The 25542-nt window shown below is 38.9% G+C and overlaps 1 protein-coding gene and 1 long non-coding RNA gene across 9 annotated transcripts in view; one reads left to right on the forward strand and one right to left on the reverse strand.

The window, feature by feature from the left end:
• The window catches only part of ECT2L (epithelial cell transforming 2 like), a 77345-nt gene that overhangs the window by 40126 nt on the left and 11677 nt on the right, over positions 1–25542 (reverse strand). For 6 of the 7 annotated variants that reach the window (XR_011485599.1, XM_070461407.1, XM_070461409.1 and 3 more), the window contains exons 2-4: positions 22915–23041; positions 21697–21809; positions 2877–3039 (exon numbers count right to left, since the gene is read on the reverse strand). Coding sequence is in view for 6 of the 7 variants with exons in the window: in XM_070461407.1 (XP_070317508.1) it covers positions 2877–3039; positions 21697–21809; positions 22915–23016 (378 nt within the window). In the remaining variant the exon portion in view is untranslated. The remainder of the gene's footprint in view (positions 1–2876; positions 3040–21696; positions 21810–22914; positions 23042–25542) is intronic. The other variant, XM_070461412.1, reaches the window with a different exon arrangement.
• The window catches only part of LOC110137320 (uncharacterized), a 95765-nt gene that overhangs the window by 24895 nt on the left and 45328 nt on the right, over positions 1–25542 (forward strand). The gene's annotated exons all lie outside the window — the stretch shown is intronic.

Genomic DNA, 25542 nt, shown 5'->3' on the forward strand with positions numbered 1-25542 from the left:
CCAATATGCAATGAAAACAGCAAATTTCATGTGGTTTCATCTAATCAAAATCTAGACAAAATACTGTAAAACAATTACTTAAGGTACCAATTCAATGAAGACTTGTATAACCAAGGCCTTAGAGGAGGGAAACCCAGAAAAGTAATATCCTGATTCAGTCTCACTTTTCACTTCCAGACACCTGACAGTTCCAAAGCAAAACTGAGGCTGAGGAGCAGAGCAGGATGTTTTGACTGAAAAACATAGAAGGTGTTAAGAACTGTAAGGATTCTTGCAGGGAAGAGAGGAAACATTCAGAGCCCACAAAGGGGAATAGCCTTGGTAATGATCCTGGCTTTTAGCTGAGATCCTTTTCAGTAAGGATGACAAAGAATTAGGTTGAAACTAGCTTTGAAATATCTCATTCTCTGATTGGATTTAAATAAGCTATTCCTAGCCTAACCAAATGCCAGAAGCAAGTTCTCTCTGGAGGAAGATAACATCATCTGGAGACTCAAATTATTGCATCAATTTTTTTATATGAAATATTTGGTACTCAACCAAAAATAGCAGGCACACAAAAAAAGACAAGAATTATTTGTTTCTTCTTTTGTTTTTTAGTAAATAGAGACCCTCAGGAGATCCAAAAGTTGTAATTATCAGGCACGAACTTAAAAAACTTGTAGTTAATACACTTAAGAAACTAAATGGCTGGGTGGAAAATTTTGGCAAAGTAATCAGACCAACACTCTAAAACTGAAAAATATAATAACAAATTTAGAACTCAAGGGACAAGTTTAAGAGCAAATTAGAATCCAGCTAAAGAGATAATTAATATACTGAAAGCTAGGCCAGAAGAAAAATCCAGACTGAAACACTGAAAGCCAGAACAATGGAAAAGACACATAAAAGAATATGAACCTTATGGGACATGGTGGATCAGTGTAACAAATCGAAACCCAGAGGAAAAAACAAAAACTGGAGCAAAAGTAATATATGAAGAGACAGAATCTGAGAGCTTTGCAAAGTTTATAAAAGACATAAAACCCCAATTTATAAATCAGTGCAAAATACAAAACAGGATAAACACACACCCCTCTGAGCATGTTGCTCAGTCACTAAGTCGTGTCTGACTCTTTGCGACCCCATGGACTGTGGCCCACCAGACTCCTCTATCCATAGGATTTCCCAGGCAAGAATACTGGAGTGGGTTGTCCTTTCCTCCCCCAGGGGATCTTACTTGCAGAAAACCAAAGGCAGAGAAAAAGATCCTAAAAGAAGCTAGAGCAAACAGAAACATTACCTTTCAAGGACCAACAATAAAACTCCCTACTTTTCAAGAAATTATGAAAGCCAGAGAGCAATGGAATATTTTCAAAGTTCTAATAAAAAATTAATTGCCAACCTAGAGTTCAAATTCCCAGTGAAAATATCCTTCAAATTTGAAGGTGAAGTAAAGACATTTTCAGACAAAAACTAAGAGAATCTGTCAGTAGTAAGCTGTACTAAAAGAAATATTAAAGAGAATTCAGAAAAACTGAACCCCGTAGGGAAATCAGAGATGCAGAAAGGTATGAAGCATAACAGAAAAAGTTTACTTGTAAATAAATATTGACTATGTATTAAATTAAACAATTGTAATAAATATTCATGAGGTATACATATATTTTAAATACAAAAGAGATATTATAAATTATTTTTATATTTGTTAGTATATATTTACATATATATTTTAATGTATGTTTGTGTGTTTTATATGTGTGTATGTGTAAAATTAAGATGTTTGAGAACAAAAGCACAGAAACTGAACAGGGAAGCAAATGGAATTAAAGAGTTCTATGCTCCTTGCATTATCTCAGAGGTGGTGAATAACCCTAGGATAAGTGCTGTAATTTCTATGGTAGCCATGAAAGAACTGCTAAAGAATTTAAAATTAATCTAAGAAATATTTAAGTTAATCCTAAAAGAAGACAGAAAAACAAAATATAAAATAGTAAATAAAAATAGTAAAATGGCGGACTTAAGCGCAAATGTATCAGTATTTACATAAACGTGAACAGACTAAATGAGTCCAGGTAAAAGTCAAAGATTGTCAAGTGGTAAAAGAAAACCACTACCATAATTTGTTTATAAGGATGTTTCTTAAATGTAAGGACAGAGAAAGGTTGAAAGTAAAAAAAGAGGAAACACTATACCATGGGAACACTAAACCTGGATTCACAAATGCTATAAATCCAGGGCTCACAGTTGGCTTTTCATGTGGCCCCTCCATGGAGAGCCAGGTATTCTGTGAGATCAGAATCTCAACGTAAGTCCATCCTGGAAAGTTTGTATAAGTTAAAGGAGTAAATTATTGATTTGTATTTAAAGTATGCCGGCTATTACATTTCATTAAGTCTTTTAAAAGTAAAGAGATAAACATCCCAGAGGCAGAATTAGTGGCAGCAGATGTAGAAGATCTAGTTTTATATTCTTCAACAGAGGTTAGCCAAAGAGGGAGCAGTTAAAGTTGTGGTTGTGGAGCAATTTTTAAGGTGGGTTATCATGACTAAAACAATATCATTTAAAACCAAATCTTAAATAAATTTTCACAAAATATTGGACTTCTTAACCAAGATAAATTATTTCCTAAATAACTAAATTGAGTATTTAAAGATGATCAGAATTATATGAATTATTAGAATAGTGTATATCCCCTGACTTATAAATTATTTAATTCCCCCATTAAATATAATTCCCCATTTTAAAAATTTGCTATTTTCTTCTCTTAAGGATAAATTAATTATGGTTCAGACACCCTCAGTTATTATTTTCAGGGAAAGGAGCTACCCTCATTGCCTCATTACAGATGACAGTTGCATCTGAGCCCTATTCCCAGGAAGTGACAAATGGTAAACCTGCTCAGTTAAAAATTTCCAGGGCCAGCTGACTTGTGCAGCAGCACATAAATCTTTTGGATTCAGAAAGGAAAAGATATATAGAGAAATGAAGCGTGGTAACACTGTAGAGAAATCCACTTTGGCCACCTGCATCCTTTCTGAAAACCAGTCTTGGATAACCCTAAAAAGAAAAATACAGAAATTTAGTTCAGAACACTAATATTTAAAATTGATTAAAAATCCAGTATAAATATTGGTCACTGTTCTTTCTCTAATGTTCTACCTTTAAAAAAATTAAGTCCTAAGTAACATATGGCTAGATTTTTAAGAATACTGTATCCACATTCAATGATCCATTCTAAAGAGGAAAATGAGTTATCAATACAAAATTATATATTATCAATATATCAATATCTAAAATTCACAGGGGAAAAAAATTCTGAAGTAAACATGGTTGTATACAGTGTAAATCTGGGTTTTTTCTTTACCCAAATTCAATAAGTCAACAAGTCCTGTCAGCTCTACAAAGAGATACCCCCAAAATATATGCCCCAACACAGCCACTTTTCTCAACACCCACTGCCACCACCACCTCTCTCCTGGGCAAGTGCAGTCACCTCCTGATTGCCTCACTGCTTCCACTCCAGTCTTCCTAGAGCCCATTTTCCACACAGTAGCCCAAGTGGTTTTTAAAAATATAAATTAGATAATATCATTCATGCAAGTAAAAGTCTGCAATGATTTCCCAATGCAATTAGAATAAAAACCTATAGCTCCATCACACTTCATTGTGAAATAGTAAATGTCTTCGTCTTGACAAAGCAAGATTGTCTACGCTCACTACTATAACATGGGATAGAGATACTAGCCAGTTCAATAAGGGAAGAAAATAATAAAAGGTATATGTTTGAAAAGAGAACAGTAAACTGTTTCAATTCATGCACCATGTATGTAGAATCTGTAAAACTATTTAAATTGTTTAACTTATTAGTAATAAATTGTTGATAATTTTATATTTTTTAGATGTTCATAGAATCTATAGCAACATCCAATTTTATATTCCTGATATTACTAATTCACATTTTCTCTCTCTGTTTTCCTTGATTACTCTTCCTAGGAGTTCATCAATTTTGTTACTATTTATAACAAACCAGTTTTTGTTTTCATAGTTTATCTCTATTGTTTGTTCAGTTTCTATTATATTGATTTCCATTTTTCATCAATTCTCTCTTTCTACTTACTTTGGGTATAGTTTGCTATATCCCGCCCCCGCCCCTGCCTTTTCTTAAGGTGGAAATTTAGATTGTTAATTTTAAATTGTTTTTTTCTTTAACAAAAATATTTACATTATATTATCCCTCTAAGTTGTACTGCAGTCCACTTTAGCCATGTCGTATTTTCATTGTCATTCAACTTGAAATATTTTCTAATTTCTCTTGTGATTTTTATTTGATCATAGATTATTTATAAATGATGTTAATCTCTAAATATTTGGGGATTTTCTAGATATCTTATTTTTATCAATCCCCAAATTTATTTCATTGTTGTTTAAGAATATACTTAATAAGATTTCAAGAATTTGAAATGTTTGAATCTTAGTCTGTGGATCAGGAAATAATGCATCTTGATAAATGTTACTTTTCTCATAAAAATAACATATATTTGGAAATTGTTGTGTCTAGTTTTCTATAAATGCTAGTTCTAGGAGAATGAGAAGATTGCTCAGGTCTTCTATATTCAAACTAATTTCCTTTTCTTTGGCTCTATTCTGTCAGTTTTTGTGTCATGTAATTTCAAACTCTGTTATTTGGTACATAAACGTTTATAATTGTTGTGACTTGTTGATGAATTGTTACTTTTCTCACTATAAAATGCCCATCTTTATCTCTCTGGTAACATTCCTTGTCTTGAAGTCCATTTTGTCTGATATTAATGTTGCCATCCTACTTTTATATGCTTACTATTTGCATAATGTATGATATATTTTCCTATTCTTATACTTGGAGAAGGAAATGGCAACCCACTCCAGTATTCTTGCCTAGAGAATCCTGTGGATGGAGAAGCCTGGTGAGCTGCTGTCTATAGGGTCACAAAGAGTCGGACATGACTGAAGTGACTTAACATGCATGCATGTATTGGAGAAGGAAATGGCAGCCCACTGCAGTATTCTTGCCTGGAGAATCCCAGGGGTGGAGGAGCCTGGTGGGCTGCCGTCTATGGGGTCACGCAGAGTTGGACACGACTGAAGTGACTTAGTAGCAGCAGCAGCATTCTTATACTTTACCAGTAAGTGCCTTTATATTTAAAATGTAGGGAATTCTCTGGTGGTCCAGTGGTTAGGGCTCCATGCTTCCACTACAAGGGGCATGAGTTTGATCCCTGGTTGGGAAACTAAGATCCCACATGCCGCATGGCAAAAAAAAAAAAAAAGTCATATTTAAAAGTGTCTGTTGTAGTCAATATACAGTGAGGTTATCTTTTTGCTCACTTGACAAACATTGTCTTTATTTGATGGTTTAGTCTGCTTATATTTAATTTAACTATTGTTACATGCTCTGTTGCTAAGTCATGTCCAACTCTTGTGACTCCATGGAGTGTAGCCCACCAGGTTCCTCTGTCCATGGGATTTCGCAGGCAAGAATATTGTAGTGGGTTGTCATTTCCTTCTCTAGGGAATTATTGTTATTGTTGCTGTGTTGTTCAGTTGCTAAGTCACATCTGACTCTTTGAAACCCCATGGACTGCAGCACACTAGGCTTCCTCGTCCTTCACTATCTCCTGGAGTTTGCTCAAATTCATGTCCATTGAGTCAGTGATGCTATCCAATCATCCTCTGCCACCCCCCTTCTCCTTTGTCTCTCAACCTTTCCCAACATCATGGTCTTTTCCAATGAGTCAGCTCTTCACATCAGGTGGCCAAAGTTTTGGAGCTTCAGCTTCAACATCAGTCCTTCTATGAATGTCCTATGAACATTCAGAGATGATTTCCTTTAGGATTGATTGGTGACAGTTGAACCCAAATCTCAATTTTGTTATTTGTTGTTTGGTTGTCCCATCTGTTTTATGAAACTTTATTCCTCTTCTCTTGCCTTGATTTGAATTAATAATCATTTTTGTATTCCATTTTAATTCCTTTATTTGTTTTTTAGGGTATCTTGGCACTACTTTTTAAAGTTGTTTCTAGGAAGTATGATATGCATCTTTAACTTTTCATAGTCTATATAGAGCTAATATTTATCTAAAATTAAAGACCAGTGTAATGATATAATTCTCACTATCCTTTGTGCATTTGTTGTCATCTCTCTACTACATCTACTTATGTTATAAACCCCATAATACATTGTTTTGCTTTAGTCATATATCTTTAAAATAACTTTAAAATTTTATATTTTCTCCCACATTTATCATTTCCTGTGCTCTTCATTTCTGCTTTTAAATCCAAGTTTCCATCTGGTATCAATTTCCTTAGCCTGAAGAACTTCCTTTAGCATTTCTTTATTGCAGGTCTTCTGACAACAAATTTTGTCAGTTTCCTCTTATTTGAAAATTTCTTTATCTTACATTAATATTTGTAATATTATTATGACTCCAGTAATTAATTTAAATAATTATCATCCTGTACCCAACCTGGTTTCTGCCATATCCCATTCTTCATCTTCCTCAATCATCCCCATATTATTTTAAAGCAAATCCAAGACATTATATAATTTCATCCATAAATATTTCAGTGTTTATCACTAAAAAAGAAAAATTAAGCATAAACTATATCACATGTTAATACATTCAACAAAAACTTCTTAATATGACATCCACAAAGAAAACTTCTAAAATACAATATCCTACAAGAAAACTTCTTATATGCATGCTACCTAAGCACAGATAGATCTTGAAGGAATACAAAGTCCAAGGCCCTATTATAGTGATCATCTTAGAGGCCCTCTTGGGCCAAAAAACATTTCATGGTCTATGAAGGATGTACTGCTGGCCCTGCAGCTAACAACTACCCACACAAAAAAGACACTTAATACCTGATGGTTCTCTTTATATATTAGCAATAAACATCTGCTATAGTTCCAAGCCTCTGGGTAGCAATCCAGGTATCAGTAAATTAAGCTTTTCCCTGAAACTCCCTGATTTCCTCCAAACTCTGCAGAATCATTGACATTTTGTGACTAATCTTAACAACTAATTGAAAACTTTGGTATAAGAACCTACCAGAACTCATTTACCTAACGCCACTGGGACTTCAAGACTTTTCCTCACAAAGTGGCTACTGCTGCCCTATTACTGAGTCCTAATGGACACAAATTAACTCACTGAAAGAACAGTGATGACTCTGAGCAGATTTCATCCTTCAGTGGGTCTTCTCTGACCTAAATTTCCATAGAGTGGGCCAAGCCTCAGAAAGTTTCAATGCAAAATGAAAATGGTACCTCCAGTGATGGACAAAAAAAGACCTTAGTTACCCTCACCAACAGATTGTTGAATATCCATTAGACCCAGAGACAGTTTTGACCTTGAAATAACAAACTTTTGGCTTAACTGGAGCCTCCTTTCAAGTCCTGGGAGAAAGAAATGCTCTACCTTGCAATAGAACACCATTTCATACATATGGAAGAAATTAAGAGGTGAGAAAATCAGCTATCACAGTAATAAGTACTTCAGATTAGAATCAACAACATATGCTAAAGACTAGTGGGTAAAAGTTTGGTGAGAAAAAAGTACTTGCATAAATATTTTTAATTAGTTTAAAACTAATCACTCAAGTACTTTTTAGTTATTAATAAATATAAAATACTTTATAAGTGATAACATCAAGGTCATTAACAGTGGGACAACCTGATATACTATCCCCCAGTATGATCCACAGAGAAGAACACAGCATCAAGTCTGTGTTACTCCTGCCAAGAGTGTATGACCTCAAAGTAATCTAGAGGAAATATCAGTCAACCACAAATTGAGGGTCATTCAACAAAGTACCAGCTCTATGCTCTTCAAGTGTCAAGTAAGGAAAGACAAGGAAACACTGAGGAATTTTGCCACATTGAAGGTGGATGTACAGACTTGAAACTAAATACAAAAAATGACCTTGGTTGGATTTTGGACTGAGAAGGAAAGTATGATTGTAAAAGATATTGTTGAACAATCAGGAATATTGAATGGCATCGGTGCGTTGGACACTAGTGTTGAATTCATGATTTCCTGACATTGGAGGATGTACTATGATTTTTCAGCAGAGTGCCCTTGATTTTTAGGAAACATACTGAAATGCTTAGTGTTAGTGGGGCATTAAGTCTACAACTCACTCTCAAATAATCAGAATAATAAAGAAAAAATGGTAAAATGTTAACAATCAAGGGATCCAGGTAAAAAGTTTAAAGAAACTATTTGCATTAGCTTTTCACCTTTTCTCTGTAAGTTAAACAATTATGTAAAAAGTTGATTTGTTTTTGTTTTTTAAGAAGCAACTATTTGCTTCAGTTCCAAGGTTTAATGATTGACTATTATTTTTGTGTGTTCTACTCCCCTGACTTTATGTCACTGCTTTTTCTTGATCCCTGTCCATGCAGCTTTATCATAACTGGAGATAGAACAGAGTGGTTTAAAATGAACCTGCAGTCTGGAAAGGGTGGGGATTGGGGGTAAGCAGGAGGGCAAAGGATGGAGTTCTGCATGTCCTGGCAGCACAGAGTATCCACAGACGGAGTGTCTCATAGGGATCTTCTCAGTAGTGACAGTGATTAACATTCAAACTGAAGGAGACCAGTGACAATAACAAGGACAGTTAATCCCAGTGGATTCATGACCTTAACGCCTCACTGTCTGAGGTAGGCTTCACAATCATTCCACTGGCCCTTGAGAGACAATTTGCTCTCATTTGGAATTCTAAAATAGATCAATAAAATAAGTGCAAAACATGAGTTTTCAGCCTCCTTTTCAAAGTCTGAGTATCTTCAGAGTCTTTGTTCCCATCCACTTTAGCATCTGCTGTTCCATCTCAGTAAAGTAAAGGAGAAACAAGTTGGAGTTGCTTTTTAAAGTAAACCTTAATTACACATGTTTTATGTTTGTTCCTAGTCTGCATTGCTACAAGGAAACATTCAAGTATAATGAATCTTAAGCATGAAGGAAAGAAAATGCTTCAGTCACGTTAAAAAAACAATCCGTGCATGAGGAGCAGAGAAATAGGGTGGTTTGCAGTAATGACACTGTGGCTCATTGCATTTTAGTTAATGTCGCAAAGTAAGAAATCCGTGAAGAAAATAACAACATGTGAGGAGACAATGAACAAAATGTGCTTTGCTCATTTGCTGTGACAGGGATAGCTTCATTTAAATAATTCATGATAATGCCTCACAGTGTGCTGTTCAATGCACAATGTGTGCTTTGCAAAAATAACCAGGCTTAGTAATATGGAACTTGAATCTAATTCTCTGTTCTAAAATTTCTGATAATAAGTAGAAAGAAGCTGCCACAATCATGATGAAGCGGCTGCGAGAGCAGGTTGGCGAGGGGGTCTGGAGAGGGCTGAGCAGACTTGGCAGGGCTCCTGGCCTTCTAGTGGTTTACGCGGTGTCTCCTTGTCTCATCTAGCAGCTTCACACACGCTTGGTGAGGTGGTAAGGGTCTGTGCTAGGTGGATTTTCACATGGAGGTGAGTGTCACACAGAATAACCACACCTGGGGTGGACAGAAAATGGAGAACCATGTGCTGAGGTCTCCAGTGAAAGAAAGAGCAAACCTAGGTGTGGGTACAGCAATAAGGAGGCTGACTGAAGATTTTTTTAAGATTTTAAAATAATTTGTATATGCACATTCATAAATAGTTAAATGGATACATAAAAGCATAAAAAATAGAAGAAAGTCACATTTAAGTGGTACATTTATGGGCGATTATGGTATTTTCCTCTTTTTGCTTATTCACATTTTCTAATGCATCTACAAAGGCCTGATTTTATAGAACTATTGAATAGACAGAGAAGGCCCATGGCTTTCACACAAGTGGTCCCCTCCAGATGGAACACTCATTCTCCAAGTCTTGGCTTGTCTGTCTCTAAACATCCTTCAGATTCCAGCTGAAGTGTCAAATCCCCAGGGAAGGCTTCCCTGAGCCCCTTCACTAGGTGAGATCCTGCGGGGAGCCAGCCTGACTGCTCAGGCTCCTTCTTGGCTCTGAGAGAGATCAAGAGGTCCCTCTCTGTCCCGCCACCCCTGATTTATTAAAGCACAGGTTGGCCTTTCTCACCTCCCTCAAGGAAATTGCTGTAGCGATCTTTCACCTGTTTTCCTGGTGCTGATAAACTCGTCATGATTGAAGCCTGTTTTCTATCCAGTTAATGTTCTATTGATTTCAGTTGGGTGCTAAGGTGATGCTTTACTGTCCTTAACTGGAGGAATTGAAAACATTTGTGCCTGTAGCTCTGCACATATGCAAACCTTTAATCTATTAGTAACTCCTGTTAGCATATATATAGGTGTGGTATTCTTCAATAAAGTTGGCAGAGTCGGACGCAAGCTGACTCTGTCCCTCTCAACCCCATTTTCTAAGTCTGTCTAAGTCTTTCTAAGTCTGTCTGAGTCTTATTTTTCTCAGGTACTCTGGTAATTGCGTTCTCGACCAGTTCGTTTGCCGGCAGGCTCCGGCAAGATCCCAGTTACTTTTCCTTTGTCACTTAGCACAACTGTAGTTATTTCCTTGATATTGATTGGGTTGTCCAAACCTGCCTAGGGTTATGAAAATAAAGGATAATGCATGACCTTGGACTTGATATCACTATGTGAGTGCAGGATGACTTTCCTTGTGTGATTCTCATTATTATATGACTTGTGACCAATGAAGCAAAATTCTGAGGCAGGAGCACGAAATTTTCTCTGGAACCAGAATGGCAGATCAAAGTCATGTGGCTTGTAAAAAATTAATTTTGTGACATATCGGTGACCATATAAGGTGGGTTTGGGGGGTGATATTTCTGGGGTACTGCCAGAATCCTCTCACCTTCCCAATAGGCTGACCGTTTCTGTTCCCCAAACACTTCCCCTTGTGAAGCTACTGTTTGCTCACTGAGCCCTGCCTACTTAATTCCATCTCATACTTAATTCCATCTCATATTCTTTGCCAAAACCTGTGCCCTTTACACTTGATGTGCACTATAGTGTAAGCTAAGCACTATTTTTGTATTTCTTTTCTAGCTAGCCCTCAAATCTTTTAGTCCTTTTTTTTTTTTTTTTTTGACTCATTCACCATTTAAAGTCTTTCTCTTCTACAGGACTAGAAGTCCCATAAAAAAATAAAAAAGGCATAGTGGCGGTCTTATTGGCTGCTGTTATGGTGCTTGTAGCTTAGCAGGGGTGTAAATAAGTATGTTTAAATTAGAATAAAGGATGAAAAAAAAGTTGAAAAACAAGGAAGACAAAGTCACTGCTTATATTAATTTCCTTTTCATTATAACAAATTACCACCAACTGGCGGCTTAAAGCAGTACACGTGTCCTTTTGGAGTTCTGAGATCACAAGTCTGAAATCAGGTTCACTGGGCTACAGACAAGGTTTTGGCATGACTGGTTTATTTCTGGAAACTCTAAGGGGAGGTTTGTTTCCTTGTCTTTTTCAGGTTCTAGTAGCTGCCTGTTTTCCTTAACTCATATTCCCTTTCTCTAACTTCAAAGCCAGCAGCATGAGATCTTCAAATCGCTCCATCTCTTCCATCATCACATCATATTCTCTTCTGATTATGATGTCTCTTGAACCCATTACGAGGACCACTGAGATTATGTTGAGCCCCAATAATGCAGGATAATCTCCCCATCATAAATCCTTAATCACATCTGTAAAGTCCTTTTTCCATACAAGATAACATTTCTAGGTTTCAGGGATTAGGGCGTGGACATATTTTGAGACATTTATCTAGTCTACCACAGTGCTCTAGCTTCTAAAACATGCAAAATACTCGCAAATATTTCCAGGGGTGCTATTTTGTATTATCAACTATCCAGTGAGACTCATGGACATTCTTCTTTTACCATTTTAGGACAAGTGTTAGTCTACTAAAATATGCACTTCAGAGGGTAGGAGTCTTTTACACTCCGTTTAGTGTTGAATCTCATGTATCCAGAACTATGCTAGTTATACAGTAGACCCTTGGTAAAGATTCATTGAATGCTCGAAGAATAGACTATCTGCTGACTTGGATGGTAAAGAATCTGCCTGTAATGTGGGTAGACCCAGGTTCAATCCCTGGTTCCAGAAGACCCCCTGGAGAAGGGAATGGCAACCCACTCCAGTATTCTTGCCTGGAGAATCCCATGGACAGAAAAACCTGGGGGGCTACAGTCCATGGGCTCGCAAAGAGTTGGACACAACTGAGCAACTAACATTTTCACTTCAGTTTCACTTTTGGCATCTATCATTTATTTCCTCTTCTTTAGATAACTTCAATTCCTATTTGGTGATCCATATGGTTCTACAGAAGCTGACTCCAAAAATCACATGGTAAAGGCTAATTCATGCGGATCAATCCCATGGCCACAGCCACTGGCAGAAATGGGCATGGGCCCAAACTAATCCAATCAGAGTGAAACCAAAATAAGAATTTTTCTCTTCTGGACACAACTGAGGAACCATAATAGTTGAAGACATGACCATCAAAGGTAGAGCAGAGGGGCAGAAAAAACACATCACTGGTTTTATTACTGAACCTCTGTATCAAGCTTCTACTGCAGCCAAACCTACCTCTGAGTTTTCTAATTACATGAGAGTAAAATATTTCTTTTATTATTTGTGTCAAGTTGAAGTTCAGTTCAGTCAGTCAGTTCAGTCGCTCAGTCATGTCTGACTTTTTGTGACCCCATGAATTGCAGCACGCTGGGCCTCCCTGCCCATCACAAACTCCTGGAGTTTACTCAAACCCATGCCATCAAGTCAGTGATGCCATCCAGCCATCTCATCCTGTGTCATCCCCTTCTCCTCCTGCCCCCAATCCCTCCCAGCATCAGGGTCTTTTCCAATGAGTCAACTCTTTGCATGAGGTGGCCAAAGTATTGGAGTTTCAGCTTCAGCATCAGTCCTTCCAATGAACACCCAGGACTAATCTCCTTCAGGATGGACTGGTTGGATCTCCTTGCAGTCCAAGGGACTCTCAAGAGTCTTCTCCAACACCACAGTTGAAAGTTACTTACAGTGAAATATTCTAAAACTACTATGAAGTATCAGTTATGAAAGATGAAAAACCTACAGAAACTGAACAAATAATTTTGCTTTGATAATAGAAAAGACAGGACATTCATGGTCTGTATCCCTGCCTCCAAGAAGGAATAGATGAAGAGGTAGAAGAAGCCTTGGGGCCTTCAAGTCACCCAATTCAGTTCAGTTGCTCAGTTGTGTCTGACTCTTTGCGACTTCATGGACTGCAGCACGCCAGGCTTCCCTCTCCACCACCACCTCCCGGAGCTTGCTTAAACTCAGTCCATTAAGCCAATGATGCCATCCAACCATCTCATCCTGTTGTCCCCTTCTCCTCCTTCCTTCAATCTTTCCCAGCATCAGGGTCTTTTCCAGTGAATTGGCTCTTCACAACAGGTAGCCAAAGTTTTGAAGCTTCAGCTTCAGCATCAGTCCTTCCAATGAATATTCAGGACTAATTTCCTTTAGGATTGACTGGTTTGATCCCAGGCCTTGTGTTATACACTTGACTGTAGATCAAATCATCTTGGGAACTTAGTAAAAACAGCTTCCCAGCCCCACCCCAGGTATGTTGAGCCAAAATGTCTATGGGTGAGGCTCACAGTTCATTTGTAACAAGTTCCAAATGACTCTAATGGGCTCACCCTCCTCAGTGTTGGTGAACTAGACTTTCTGTTGGTAGAAGAGGCAGCCTAGCAGATATTGATGCTGATGCCAATCAGGTACAAAGTATTGAATACATGCATGATGTCCTTAGAAGACTGTATAATCCTGTTCGAACCCCTGAATTAAATACTTAAACTCTGCAGGAAGATCTGACAGGCTCTCTCCTATTGTGTAAAGGACGTCAGTTTGACCACTAGGTGCTTTTTGTTTTTCCAAATCTATGTGGTTCTTTGCTAGATCCTGGAAAGTTGATATGACAAGAGAGTGACAAGTAGATAAATGGACTATTATGGACTACCTTAAAACCTGTTTATCTTCCTTTCTCTTTTCTTAAAGAAGGAAAATCAGGGCAGCTCCAGAGTTGATGAATTCAAGAACTCAAAGTAGTCAAGGGTCAAGATTTTCTGTATTTTCACTTTGCCTATTTAGTAGTTTGCTGTGCTCCTCAAGCTTGCTCTCTGAGGCTGTTTCCAAATGGCTGACTACGGTGAGCAGAGATTTGCACACAACAGGGACAACAGGCTATAGGGCAGACGAAGGCATGTCCTTTCCCCAAGTTCCTTTTTAGGTTCCTTTGAGAGTGAAGAAAATTCTCCCAGAAACTCTAGCAGCCACTCTCTCGTGTTTCCTTCGGCAGAACCAAGATCTGCCTGCCCTTTCCTAAACCAGACACCTCAAGGAGGAGGGAGTGACCATGATTCTGTCCAACTGTGACTTACTCTTTGGGTGTCAGGGTGGCTCACAACCCCTGAAGCACAGGATATCTAGGAGGGGGAAGGGCTTTGCAGGAAGATGAAGAGGAAGTGGGGAATGGTGTGGGTGGGAGGGTGTGTGATGGACACTTTCTAGCCCTTTAAACAGGAATTGATGCAAGAAGAGGAAGGATCTCCATCCAGCTGCCCAAGTGCCTGATCTACCCAATCTTTATAGCTGTCTGTTTTTTCCTCCCCTTCAGAGCACTTATCTCAGTCCTTTTACCCTTTACACTTGAGTTATTATGTGGAGATATTTAGTAAATGAATAAAAATGGTTTTAATATCTGGCAGTGCAACTCACTAATTTTTTTCTTTATCCTTAGGTTTTCCATAGCTGTAATAGTCCATTCTCTTTTCAAGATTAGCTTTAGAATTAGTTTCTCAAAGTTCATAAGAAAATGCTCTTTGGGGATTTGTACTGGGATTGACTTGAATTGAAAGATATATGTGGAGAGAACTGGTATCTTTAAACATAGCATATCTATTTACCCAGGGTTTTTCTTACTGTTCTTTAAAACAGATTTCTAATTTCCTTCATAAAGGTCTTGTGCTTATCTTTATAGTTTTATGCAGCACACAAGGGAAGCAGAGCTGGGAGAAGGGAGACAGAAAGAGCCATGGTAACATTGTTTGAAGCTTAGGATCCAGCACAGCCTATAACTTGACAAATCTTAGGTCATTAAATTTCCTTTGCTTCTGAGTCTTGTTTGAATTCCATTTCTGTTATTGGCACTTGAAAGCCTTCTGACCATGACATCAAAAGAATACACAGAGAAGGCAGGACGAAAGATTACAGGTGTTCACTGAATATTTATTATGTATGTAATAAAAGCATCCTTCTTCTGCTTCTAAGATTTTTAGCCATTTAAGTCTGATAGGCAGCCTCTTCTACTCTTTCGAAAAATTTATTTATTTTTAGCTGTGCCGGATCTTTGTTGCTGTGGGGGTTTTTCTCTAGTTGTGGCAAATGGGGCCTACTCCAGTTGCGGTGCTTGGGCTTCTCATTTCAGCGGCTTCTCTTGCTGTGGAGCAAGGGCTCTAGGGCATTTTGTGGGCTTCAGAAGTTGCAGCTCCCGCGCTCTAGGGCATAGGATCAATAGTTGTGGCGCATGGAATTAGTTGCTCCGCCACATGTGGGATCCTCCTGGAACTGAACCCATGTCTCCTGCGTTGGCAGGCATTCTTTACCACTGGGCCACCAGGGAAGACTCACTTCTACTCTGACTCTGCCACAACCCTCCTGAAAATTTCTTAAAGAGATTCTTAAATACAGGATAGAGACAAATAGTCTCCTAAAACCTTGTCTTCATTTTCCAGTAAATTATCTGTGGATTTGACCCTTCCTATGCAGAGGGTAAATGATACTTGGTAGATTTGGAAGCTAATATCATGTACTTTATAAATGACTGGAGTATTATCAGGGCTGCTACATTTGGGAAGCTGTACAATAAACAAGTTTAGCAGGTGCCATTCACACAGATGACAGAGTGAAACAGCACCCTCTGGAGGTGTGCAATATGTAATGTGTGTTAGTCACTCAGTCGTGTCCGACTCTGTGTGATCCTATGGACTGTAGCCAGCCAGGCTTCTCCGTCCATGGAATTCTCCAGGCAAGAACACCGAAGTGGGTTGCCATACCCTTCTCCAGCAATATGTAATACCCTTAGGTATTATTGCTATGCATAATTCCTTCTGGAATCGCTTTATGGAAGTCTTTAATTGATTAAAAATGAAAAGTCTTCAATGAAGCAAAGTAATAATATCCCATATTCTAGAACTTGTAATATCTTGAAAAAAAGTCCTTCCTCCTAAAGAATTACCAAAGGAAAGTTTTTTCCTGATTATCTTTTTATTATCATTGTAATAGAAGTGTCTAACACATCTCCATTCATTCAAACAAGTATTTGTTGAGTGGCTACTATGAACCTGGTATTGGAAAGAGATACCAGAGTGCAGATGCCCTGCACTCATCAAGTTACCTTCTAATGGAATAGGCAGACAGTAAATAAACAAGCAAGTACTACTGTGTATAAAGAATGGCAGGTGGAGCTACACGCTGTAAAGAGAAGTGAAACATTACAAAAGGAGAAAACAGGAAGTGAGGACTTCAAGTGCAGGGGCTTTGCCTAATGTAAGCCAATGACTTTCCTACCACACGCTCTTACTCTGTCCCCACCCCTACCCGGTAAAAAAGCTTTGGGTTTAGGTTTCTCCTTTCCTTTTAAACTTCAGGATTTTCTTTCTTGAGGGATTCCCTGGTAGCTCAGCTTGTTTAAAAAAAAAAAAAAATTCACCTGCAATGCAGGAGACCCCAGTTCGATTCCTGGGCTGGGAAGATTCCCTGGAGAAGGGATAGGCTACTTACTTCAGTATTCCTGGGCTTCCCTGGTGGCTCAGCTGGTAAAGAATCTGCCTGCAGTGCTGGGAGACCTAGATTTGATTCCTGGGTTGGGAAGATCCTGTGGAGAAGGGAACAGCTACCCACTCCAATATTCTGGCTTGGAGAATTCCATGGACTGTATAGGCCATATACTATATAGTTCATATTCTCCTTTCCTTTTAAACTTCAGGATTTTCTTTCTTTGTTTCATCCACCCCTAAAAGCCACCCCCAAAACAAATACTGATATTTCCTGTGGTTGTCCATAACCATTTGATCTATGTGAAAGGGTAGAAATATTGGGTTGGCCAAAAAGTTCATTTGGGTTTTCAAAACAAACTTTTTGGCCAACCCAGTATATCCAGAATATGAAGCTGATGAGAGGGAAGAAGCAGGATGACCCACATTTCCAGACCTGTCTTGGATATTTAGAAAACAATGTGTCTCTGAATACTACCCCCTCCTCTCCACCAACTCCACACAGAAATATCCTCCTTTCAAATGGACGGCAGTAATTCAGCATGGTATAGTTGTTCTATATTTAAGGATAATCTAGAAGTCTGTTGTCTCTGAAAAAGTTTATGAACTAGATTTCCTCAGAGATTACAATAGAAACAGACATCCTCAACTGAGTCCTCCAAGGAACTCCTTGGGTGGGGGGTGGGTGGGTGTACTGAGATGAGAGTAAGAGGGGATATTCCCTCTTAACTATACATGGGTTGGCACATTTTTCTGCCCTCCAACCCCATTTCCAGGTGACTCTGATGGAGATGAGTGACAAGAGCTAATCTTTATTTGGTTGTGATTCCCCCCCCACACACCTACACACACACACACACACACACACACACTCCATCCATGTTTTGGGAATGTCATTGTTCAGTAGCTAAGTGATGTCTGACTCTTTGTGACCCCATGAACTGCAGCACACCAGGCTTCCCTGTCCTTCACTATCTCCTGGAATTCGCTCAAACTCGTCCATTGAGTCGGTAATACCATTCAACTATCTCATCCTCTGTCGCCCCCTTCCCCTCTTGTCCTCAATCTTTCCCAGTAACAGGGTCTTTTCCAATGAGTCAACTGTTAACATCAGATGGCCAAAGTATTGGAACTTCAGCTTCGGCATCAGTCCTTCCAATGAATATTCAGGGTTAATTTCCTTTAGGATTGACTGGTTTGATCTCCTTGCAGTCCAAGTGACTCTCAAGTCTTGGGAATGCAGTTACATGAATCATGAATGTTGCCCCACCCACCAGGAAAAGCTACAAGCTTGAACAGCTCCAACCCCAGAAAGAAAGGTCTTTGTAGGAGGTATTACCTTTGGCTGAACAGAAGCAATTTGAAACCAGTCCCACCAGTGTGACTAGGAGACTGATTCAAATGTCTCATAGGTTTCTCCAAGCATGACAGACACAAACAGCCAAGTTTCCTTCAAGGAGTCACAGGAAAGGTCAGCCTAGGCAAGAGGCAGGGGGACAACGCCACTGGAAATCATCAGACATGTGGCCAGATAAGCATAATGTATGGGAGGTTGGGGGAAATGCCATGAAAGAGGTTGGTAAAAATCATGGGGTGAAAGTTGAGCACAAAGAGGACATCTCTTCCCAGCAGAGGTGACATTTAAGTTGAGAGGGAAAACTTGACAGAGGGAAGGTTTAAGAAGGTGAACCTTTGAAAAATGTCATAAATATTATAAGAAAAATTCCAAACTCTTAACAACATGGAATATTTATTAGGACAGAAAATATTAGATATGTGAATATATCTCCTACAGATTAAGAATAAACTTTTAATAAAAACTGTGACAACATATTTCTGGCCAATACTGCAATAGCCTATTTAAGTTTTATAACTGCCTGAATTAAAACAAAGTTATTCAGAAATTATAAAACAAAGCATCTCAAACTTTGGCTTCTCTGTCTTGAAAACAAGGTATTACACAAAGTTAACTAAGCTTACATACAAAGTGTTCAGGCATTCAAATAACACTAAATTCTCTCATTTAGTCACAAGCTTATTCATAGTTATGGGGGAATAGGGACTAGAGGAGTAAACAAAATTCAGAAGAAACAATAGTTAAAAGTTGATTCTAGGGTTACCATTTGACTCAGCAACTCCATTTCTAGCTATACACCTAAAAGAAATAAGCATCCATAGAGAAGAACTTATAAAGTGATATTTACAGTAGCACTATTTACAGTAGTCAAATGTGGAAACAACCCAAATTCCATCAACTGGTGAATAAATAAAATATGGAATATCCATATTATGGAGTATTATTTCATGATAAAAATGTAAACCTTGAGAACATTATAATTTATGAAAGTAGGCAGTCATTGTATGAAAGTAGGCCACATATTGTATGAATCCATTCATATGAAAAGTTTAGAATAGGCAAATTTATAGAGAAAGAAAATAAATTAGTGGTTGTACATGGAATTGGAATTGGCTGGAATTGGAGGGGCGTTAGAATGGAGAGTGATTGCTAATAGAAAGGAGGTTTCTTTTGTGGTTGATGGATATGTTCTAAACTTAGATTGTGCTGATAGTTGCCCAACTCAGGGAATGTACGAAATCCACTGAATTGTGTCCTTCTAATGGATAAGTTTTATGTATGTGGATTATATTTCAATAATGATGCTTTAAAATTTATCAATACATTTCAATAATGATGCTTTAAAATTTATCATATTTAGGCTAAAAATGAAAATGAGTTGGTCATTTATATTTACTTAAAATCAAGCATAGCTCAAATTAGATTAGACCATCCACATGTGGTATCTACAGCTGTCTGTAAGAGAGAAGAAACGACTGACCAAAAAAGATGGGAGGAAGTTGTGTAAGAGAGACTTCATCCAGACTGTGGGGAATGAACTGACTGATGTTCACCAACAAAATCACCACTGCAAATTAAAGATTCTGGTTTCAGGATGCCAAACTCAGAGACTAGAAATTGACATGCAGCTTCCCCTGAAATCACTAGCCCATAACATGTAATAACAGCTTAATGGGACTATGAAATACACACTCTGCAGAAACTGCTGTCCAACAAAGCAGAGAAATTTCAGTGAACTGGTCATTTCTATATCCCTGTCCTAGAGTAAGAAGAATTCAGGTACCAGACAATGGATGAAGTTTCCAGTGAAACAATGTCAGGCCTAATGTTATTGAGCCTCAAAGTATACTACAAGATCACTAATGACCTCCAGTGGTTACAACTAAAATTGCTCACTTTGTGGTGCATGAGGCTAGAACGTGATGGCTCACAAAGCAATTATGGATATAAGGGTTGGGTCTATTATTTTCTTATCTTGAAAGCTGCAAAGCTGGAGCCAAAGGAAACCTAGCCAATAACTACCATAAGAATGTCCCTTCCCCCTGATTCTTAAGCATTGACTGAAGAGCCTCTTTTTCTGTGAGCTGTCTTGGCAGCCTCTTTCAACACAGTCTGTTAATGGGAGAAGATGGCCGTCTCCCTCCAGTGACTCCTTTAGGGATAACCCATTATGGGCCCACGGATGCACAGAAAGCTGGCAGCAGAGAAGGGGAGTTCCTAGGCAGAAGAGAGGAAATGGCTGATTGAAAGAAATGGGGCGGGCAGAAGGGTAAGAAAGAGTGAGAAGCAGATGCTAGAAACTAAAATTAGCCAGCTTGGTCTTGCACAACTCTTAGGCACTTTTGGGTCACTACCTAAGAATTCCAAAGGTTGGCCGGTCCTCCCAACCTCACCACTTCATGTAGTCTCCTCTGTGGGCTTGATGAAATCCCAGCTCTCTGACCCTTGGGTGAAAGGTTCACTCAACTGAAAAATAACAATGTTCCAGAAACAGGATTCTATCACTACCCTTGTTGTTGCCCTAAGGCTTTCAGAGATTCCGCAGGCAGACAAGGCCATATTTTGGGAGATGAATTCATCCTTATAAGCACCTACCAGCCTGGCTGGATTCTTCAACCAGGCATGCCGGAGGGCACTCTAGATTATCTTGGTTAGGCCACATATCAGAATACCTTTAATTTCACCAAAGACAGGCCATTCCTAGCATTCATCCAGCAAGCTATGCCACAAGTTGCTCTGAGAAAAACTAATGTCTGATATTTGATATGCTACTTAGCAATGTATCTGGTAATAACTAAAATATTTTAACCTTTTCAATACAGTGGCTAGCTAACCAACCCAAAGTACTAACTCTTGATTAGAACACTAGCTGCCCCTGGGTGTAATTGCAGTGAACACTTTCACATATCACATCAGCCATGCTGGAGTATTTTAAAATAAATTACAGATATAATAGGATGTAAGAGAAACAATTAAAACTCAGGACTTATTGTTAATAAGTAATCACTGCTGTACAAGTCCTTCCCATATTTCTAATTGTTGCTGCCATTGTCACTTCTCAGATAAATGGCAACCCACTCCAGTATTATTGCCTGGAAAATCCCATAGATGGAGGAGCCTGGTAGGCTACAGTCCATGGGGTCACAAAGAGTGAGACACGACTGAGTGACTTCACAATTATCACTCATGTAACAAATATTTGGGGCATCTACTTGAAATACCTTATCTGATAGTTTCAAGGAGAACTTAATATACTAAGAGATTGTTAAAGATTCACTGGCTGAAGCTACTTATAACTTTTTGCAAAAACCAAATATCCCACTATTGTATGAAGGTGTTCAAATTCCCCAGGGCTCCATTTCACACTCAAAGAGGAAGCAGCACTAGAAAAAGATTGTTTATAAACCTTAAAATATCAATTGTTTTGTTTTTCTCTAGGGAAAAGGGAAACTCTTAAAGGTTATATGAGCAATGTATACTATTTATTTTCTTTAAGATAATTACATCATTAGGCTACATTTACCTTAGTTGTGATTTAGTGCATCGTAAAAAAATCGTGAATAAGAATTCTTGACGTTGCTTGTTAGTCCAGAGATCAAACCAGTGACTTATAAGAGCAACTCTTTCCTGAAAGAGCTACAAGTTGGGGGAGAAATGACATTTTCCTTTATAGTTCAATATATTCTAAGTTGCTAAGCAAGACATAAGCAACCTAACAACCTCACAGCTAATATTTGCTTTGCACGTTACAGTTCATAAAGCACTTTCACATTGTAGTAAGGGTCTTTCCCTTCAGCTTAAACTGCTTTTTATTCAGGGATGCAGGCAAGCCCAGGCTTGCTGGGCAGGCAGGTGGGAACGTAATTACAGAGACGCCCAAGGAGGGTGCAAAGAAGTAATGAATCTTCGCTCTTGTTTCTACCTAAACTAGTGTGGTACGGAGAAACAGATCCCAAACATTTCATCTTGAAAATACATACCAGCTACTTGCTTAATTGTGAAAACAGGGCCATGTGGAGTAGGTGTGATTTTACTAAGCCAGAGTCCTACATTTTTCTAACACCCACCAAAATGAAAGTTAGTAAATATTACTAAGTAGCCTTTGTTAGGAGTGTCTCCACAAAAGACATACACCAGGACCAGTGTGCCCCTAAACCAGGACCTCAGTCCAGGTTGGCTTAGATGACATACATAAACTCATGGCTATTACTACTAGTCAGGCTTTGCTCCCAGCCTGTCTGGTCTCTTTATTTTGTGAACAAGCCTGGGCCACGCTTGAGCTCTGAGTACCCAGGCAGCCTCCTCCATGGAGGCCTGGCAGAGCTGCCTGGGCCATCCAGTGACTACCTCTCAAAGGAGGGGGAATGCTCAGGCCCCAGGGAACTGTGCAGTAGGCACAAGAGGGAAGACAGAATTAAAGAAATACACACACTAATGCCCTCCACACCAAAACACCACCCTTACAGGGTGTGTCCTGGAGGTTTCGATTTTGTTTCCTGAGGTGTAAACAGGACAAAAGTGGGGGCAGGTCTTGTGCCTTCCATAAAACTGGAGTTGTGAACTGAGGTGAAGAGAGATTATCTTTGGGGCAGACAAATGTATGTTCATTTCTGTTTAAAGTGACTCAAATACTAAGTTCTTACAAGCATTTATTTTAAATATGGTAACATGAGACCCAATATATCATAGTAAACGTCACCCTAGAATTTAATCTTATCTTATTCTAGAATATGTGACTCACCTGTCGATTTAATGACTTGTTGCTGAAAGGTGTCCAGGCACTGAATCTTGTGTGGAAGCTCTCCATTTCCAGGCTTTCCCTGGGAGAATTCCCAGCTGACATCTCAGCAAATTATTTTTGTCCAGTCCTAGAAAATATACATTGATTTCAATAAATGTTTAATTAAGATCACCTAGATCCAGTATATCAATGCTGTCCTTATAGGAATAATAGAATTACAGCAATTCATCTAGATAGATTTGTTTATATAATTAGAAATATATATATATCCATACAAATATGTACAGGGAATTCATGAACTCTAAATCATTGAAATTATTCTCTCCTCAACTACTTGCACTGAAATATGAATCCAAACCAGAGTTGTTTTTTACTTTGCTGGGAAACTGACTCAAAAATTGGAATGATTCTTTACTAGCCATGAATACTGACTTTTTCTTTCTCTGCAATCTGAAAGGCTCAAAGAGGATGCACCCCACCAGTGCCCTACCCCTACCCAGCTTTTGAAGGCATAAGTCAGAGGATAAGGAGAGAAAAATTAGACTAATATATTAATGATCTATTGCTGCATGGAAAATGATCCTAAAATTTGACAGCTCAAAACAACTGTTATTATTATCTCAAAGTTCCTGGGAGTCAGAAATCCACACACAACCTAGTGGGGTATAGTATTGTTAAGGTACTAGATCTGCCATTACAAAATACCACAGATTGGGGTGGGGATGGGGCATAAACAACAGAAGTTTATTTTCTCACAGTTCTGGAGGCTGAAAGTCTAAGATCTACATGCTGTTTCTGGTGAGGCCTCTTCCTGTCTTGCAGCAGCAGCCTTTCTGCTGTGTTCACACAAGGCCTTCATTCTGAGCACATGTGGGTTTGGGGTGGGGTTGGGGGTGAGCTCTGGTATCTCTTCCTCTTCTTATAAGGACATCAGTCCAATTGGATTAAGGCCTCCGACCTTATAAGCTCTTTTAACTTTTATTACCTCTTTATAGGCTCTATCTCCAAATATAGTCACACTGGGGGTTGGGGCTTCGACATGTGGGTTTTGCGGGGACATAATTCAGTCCACAAGGGGTCCCTCTGCTTCGCAGTCTCCCATAGGCTGCAATCCAGGTGTTGGCCAGGACTCTAGTCTCATCTGAAGGATTTTTTAAACTTATTTGCCTGTGCCAGGTCTTCCCAGTAGCACATGGGATGTTTGTTGTGGCATGGGGGATCTAGTTCCCTGACCAGGGATCAAACCCAGGCCCCCTGCATTGGGAGCATGGAGTAGCCACTGGACCACCAGGGAAGTCCCTCCTCTGAAGGATCTGTAGCTCATTCATGTGGTTGAAGCCAGGTTTCAGTTGCTCATGAGCTGTTGGGTGGAGGAATCCCTTGTTTTCCTTGCCACATGGGCTTCTCCATAGGGCAATTCATATGGCAGTTGGCTTCCATCAGAGTAAGCAAATTAAAAGGCAAGAGAGGATACACAGAGGGAAGCACAGGTTCTTTGTAACCTCAAAAGTGGTATCCCATCACTTTTGCTCTGTTCTATTAGGTAAAAGAAAGTAGCTAAGTCCAGGCCACATTTAAGGGGAGCAGATTATACAAGAATAATACAGTCTACCACAGTTAACCCTTTGGGTCAACTTCCTTCCTTTCCTATGTGCAGAACATACTCATCCACTCCCCAAAGCAGACAACCCTAAAGTTACATCTCAACAATATTTTCTTTTATTTTTCATCAATACTTTTAGCTTAGATTCCAGGAGATAGAAATGATTCATAACAGTCATGACAGACCAAGATATACTCTTGATACAGATCTCTGAACTAAAAAGAAAAGTTATCTGGCCTAGCCCATACATACACTATGCGTGCATGCTCAGCCATGTCTGACTCTTTGTGACACTATGGACTATAGCCCACCAGGCTCATATGTCCATGGGATTTCCCAGGCAAGAATACTGGAGGGGGTTTCCATTTGCTACTCCAGGGGATCTTCTTGAGCCAGGGATAGAACCCAGGTCTCCAGCATTGCAGGCAGATTCTTTACCACTGATCCACCTGGGAAGCCCCCATACATACAAGATACACATAAAATGGTAGAACAATTAAAGGATAGCTTCAATAAGTATTCCCATTTGTAAAGGATAAGAATGGTATATGAAAGAGTTAATCCATAGCATTCTGAGATCCTGATGTAGAATGCTGGATCTCAATTGTCATTTTTTAGTCTCAATCACATTCTCTTTTAGACCATGTAGGTGGCTCCTTTGACAATACTGATTTCTTAATATTTATTTAAAATTATTTGAATTCAGGCAGTGCTATGTTCACAACTGTTTAGAGACTTGTCTCTGTCTTTCTGTATAGAAAGACAGAAAACTATGGTTTTTCTGGTAGTCATGTACAGATGTGAGAGCTGGACAGTAAAGAAGGCTAAGGGCCGAAGAATTGATGCTTTCGAACTTTGGTGCTGAAGAAGACTCGGTGATCAAACTAGTCAATCCTAGATTAAATAAATCCTGAATATTCACTGGAAGGACTGATGCTGAAGTTGAAACTCCTATACTTTGGCCACCTGATGTGAAGAGCCAACTCACTGGAAAAGACCCTGATGCTGAGAAAGACTGAAGAAAG

The sequence above is a fragment of the Odocoileus virginianus genome, chromosome 34 (assembly GCF_023699985.2).
Source record: "Odocoileus virginianus isolate 20LAN1187 ecotype Illinois chromosome 34, Ovbor_1.2, whole genome shotgun sequence".
Lineage (NCBI taxonomy): Eukaryota > Metazoa > Chordata > Mammalia > Artiodactyla > Cervidae > Odocoileus > Odocoileus virginianus.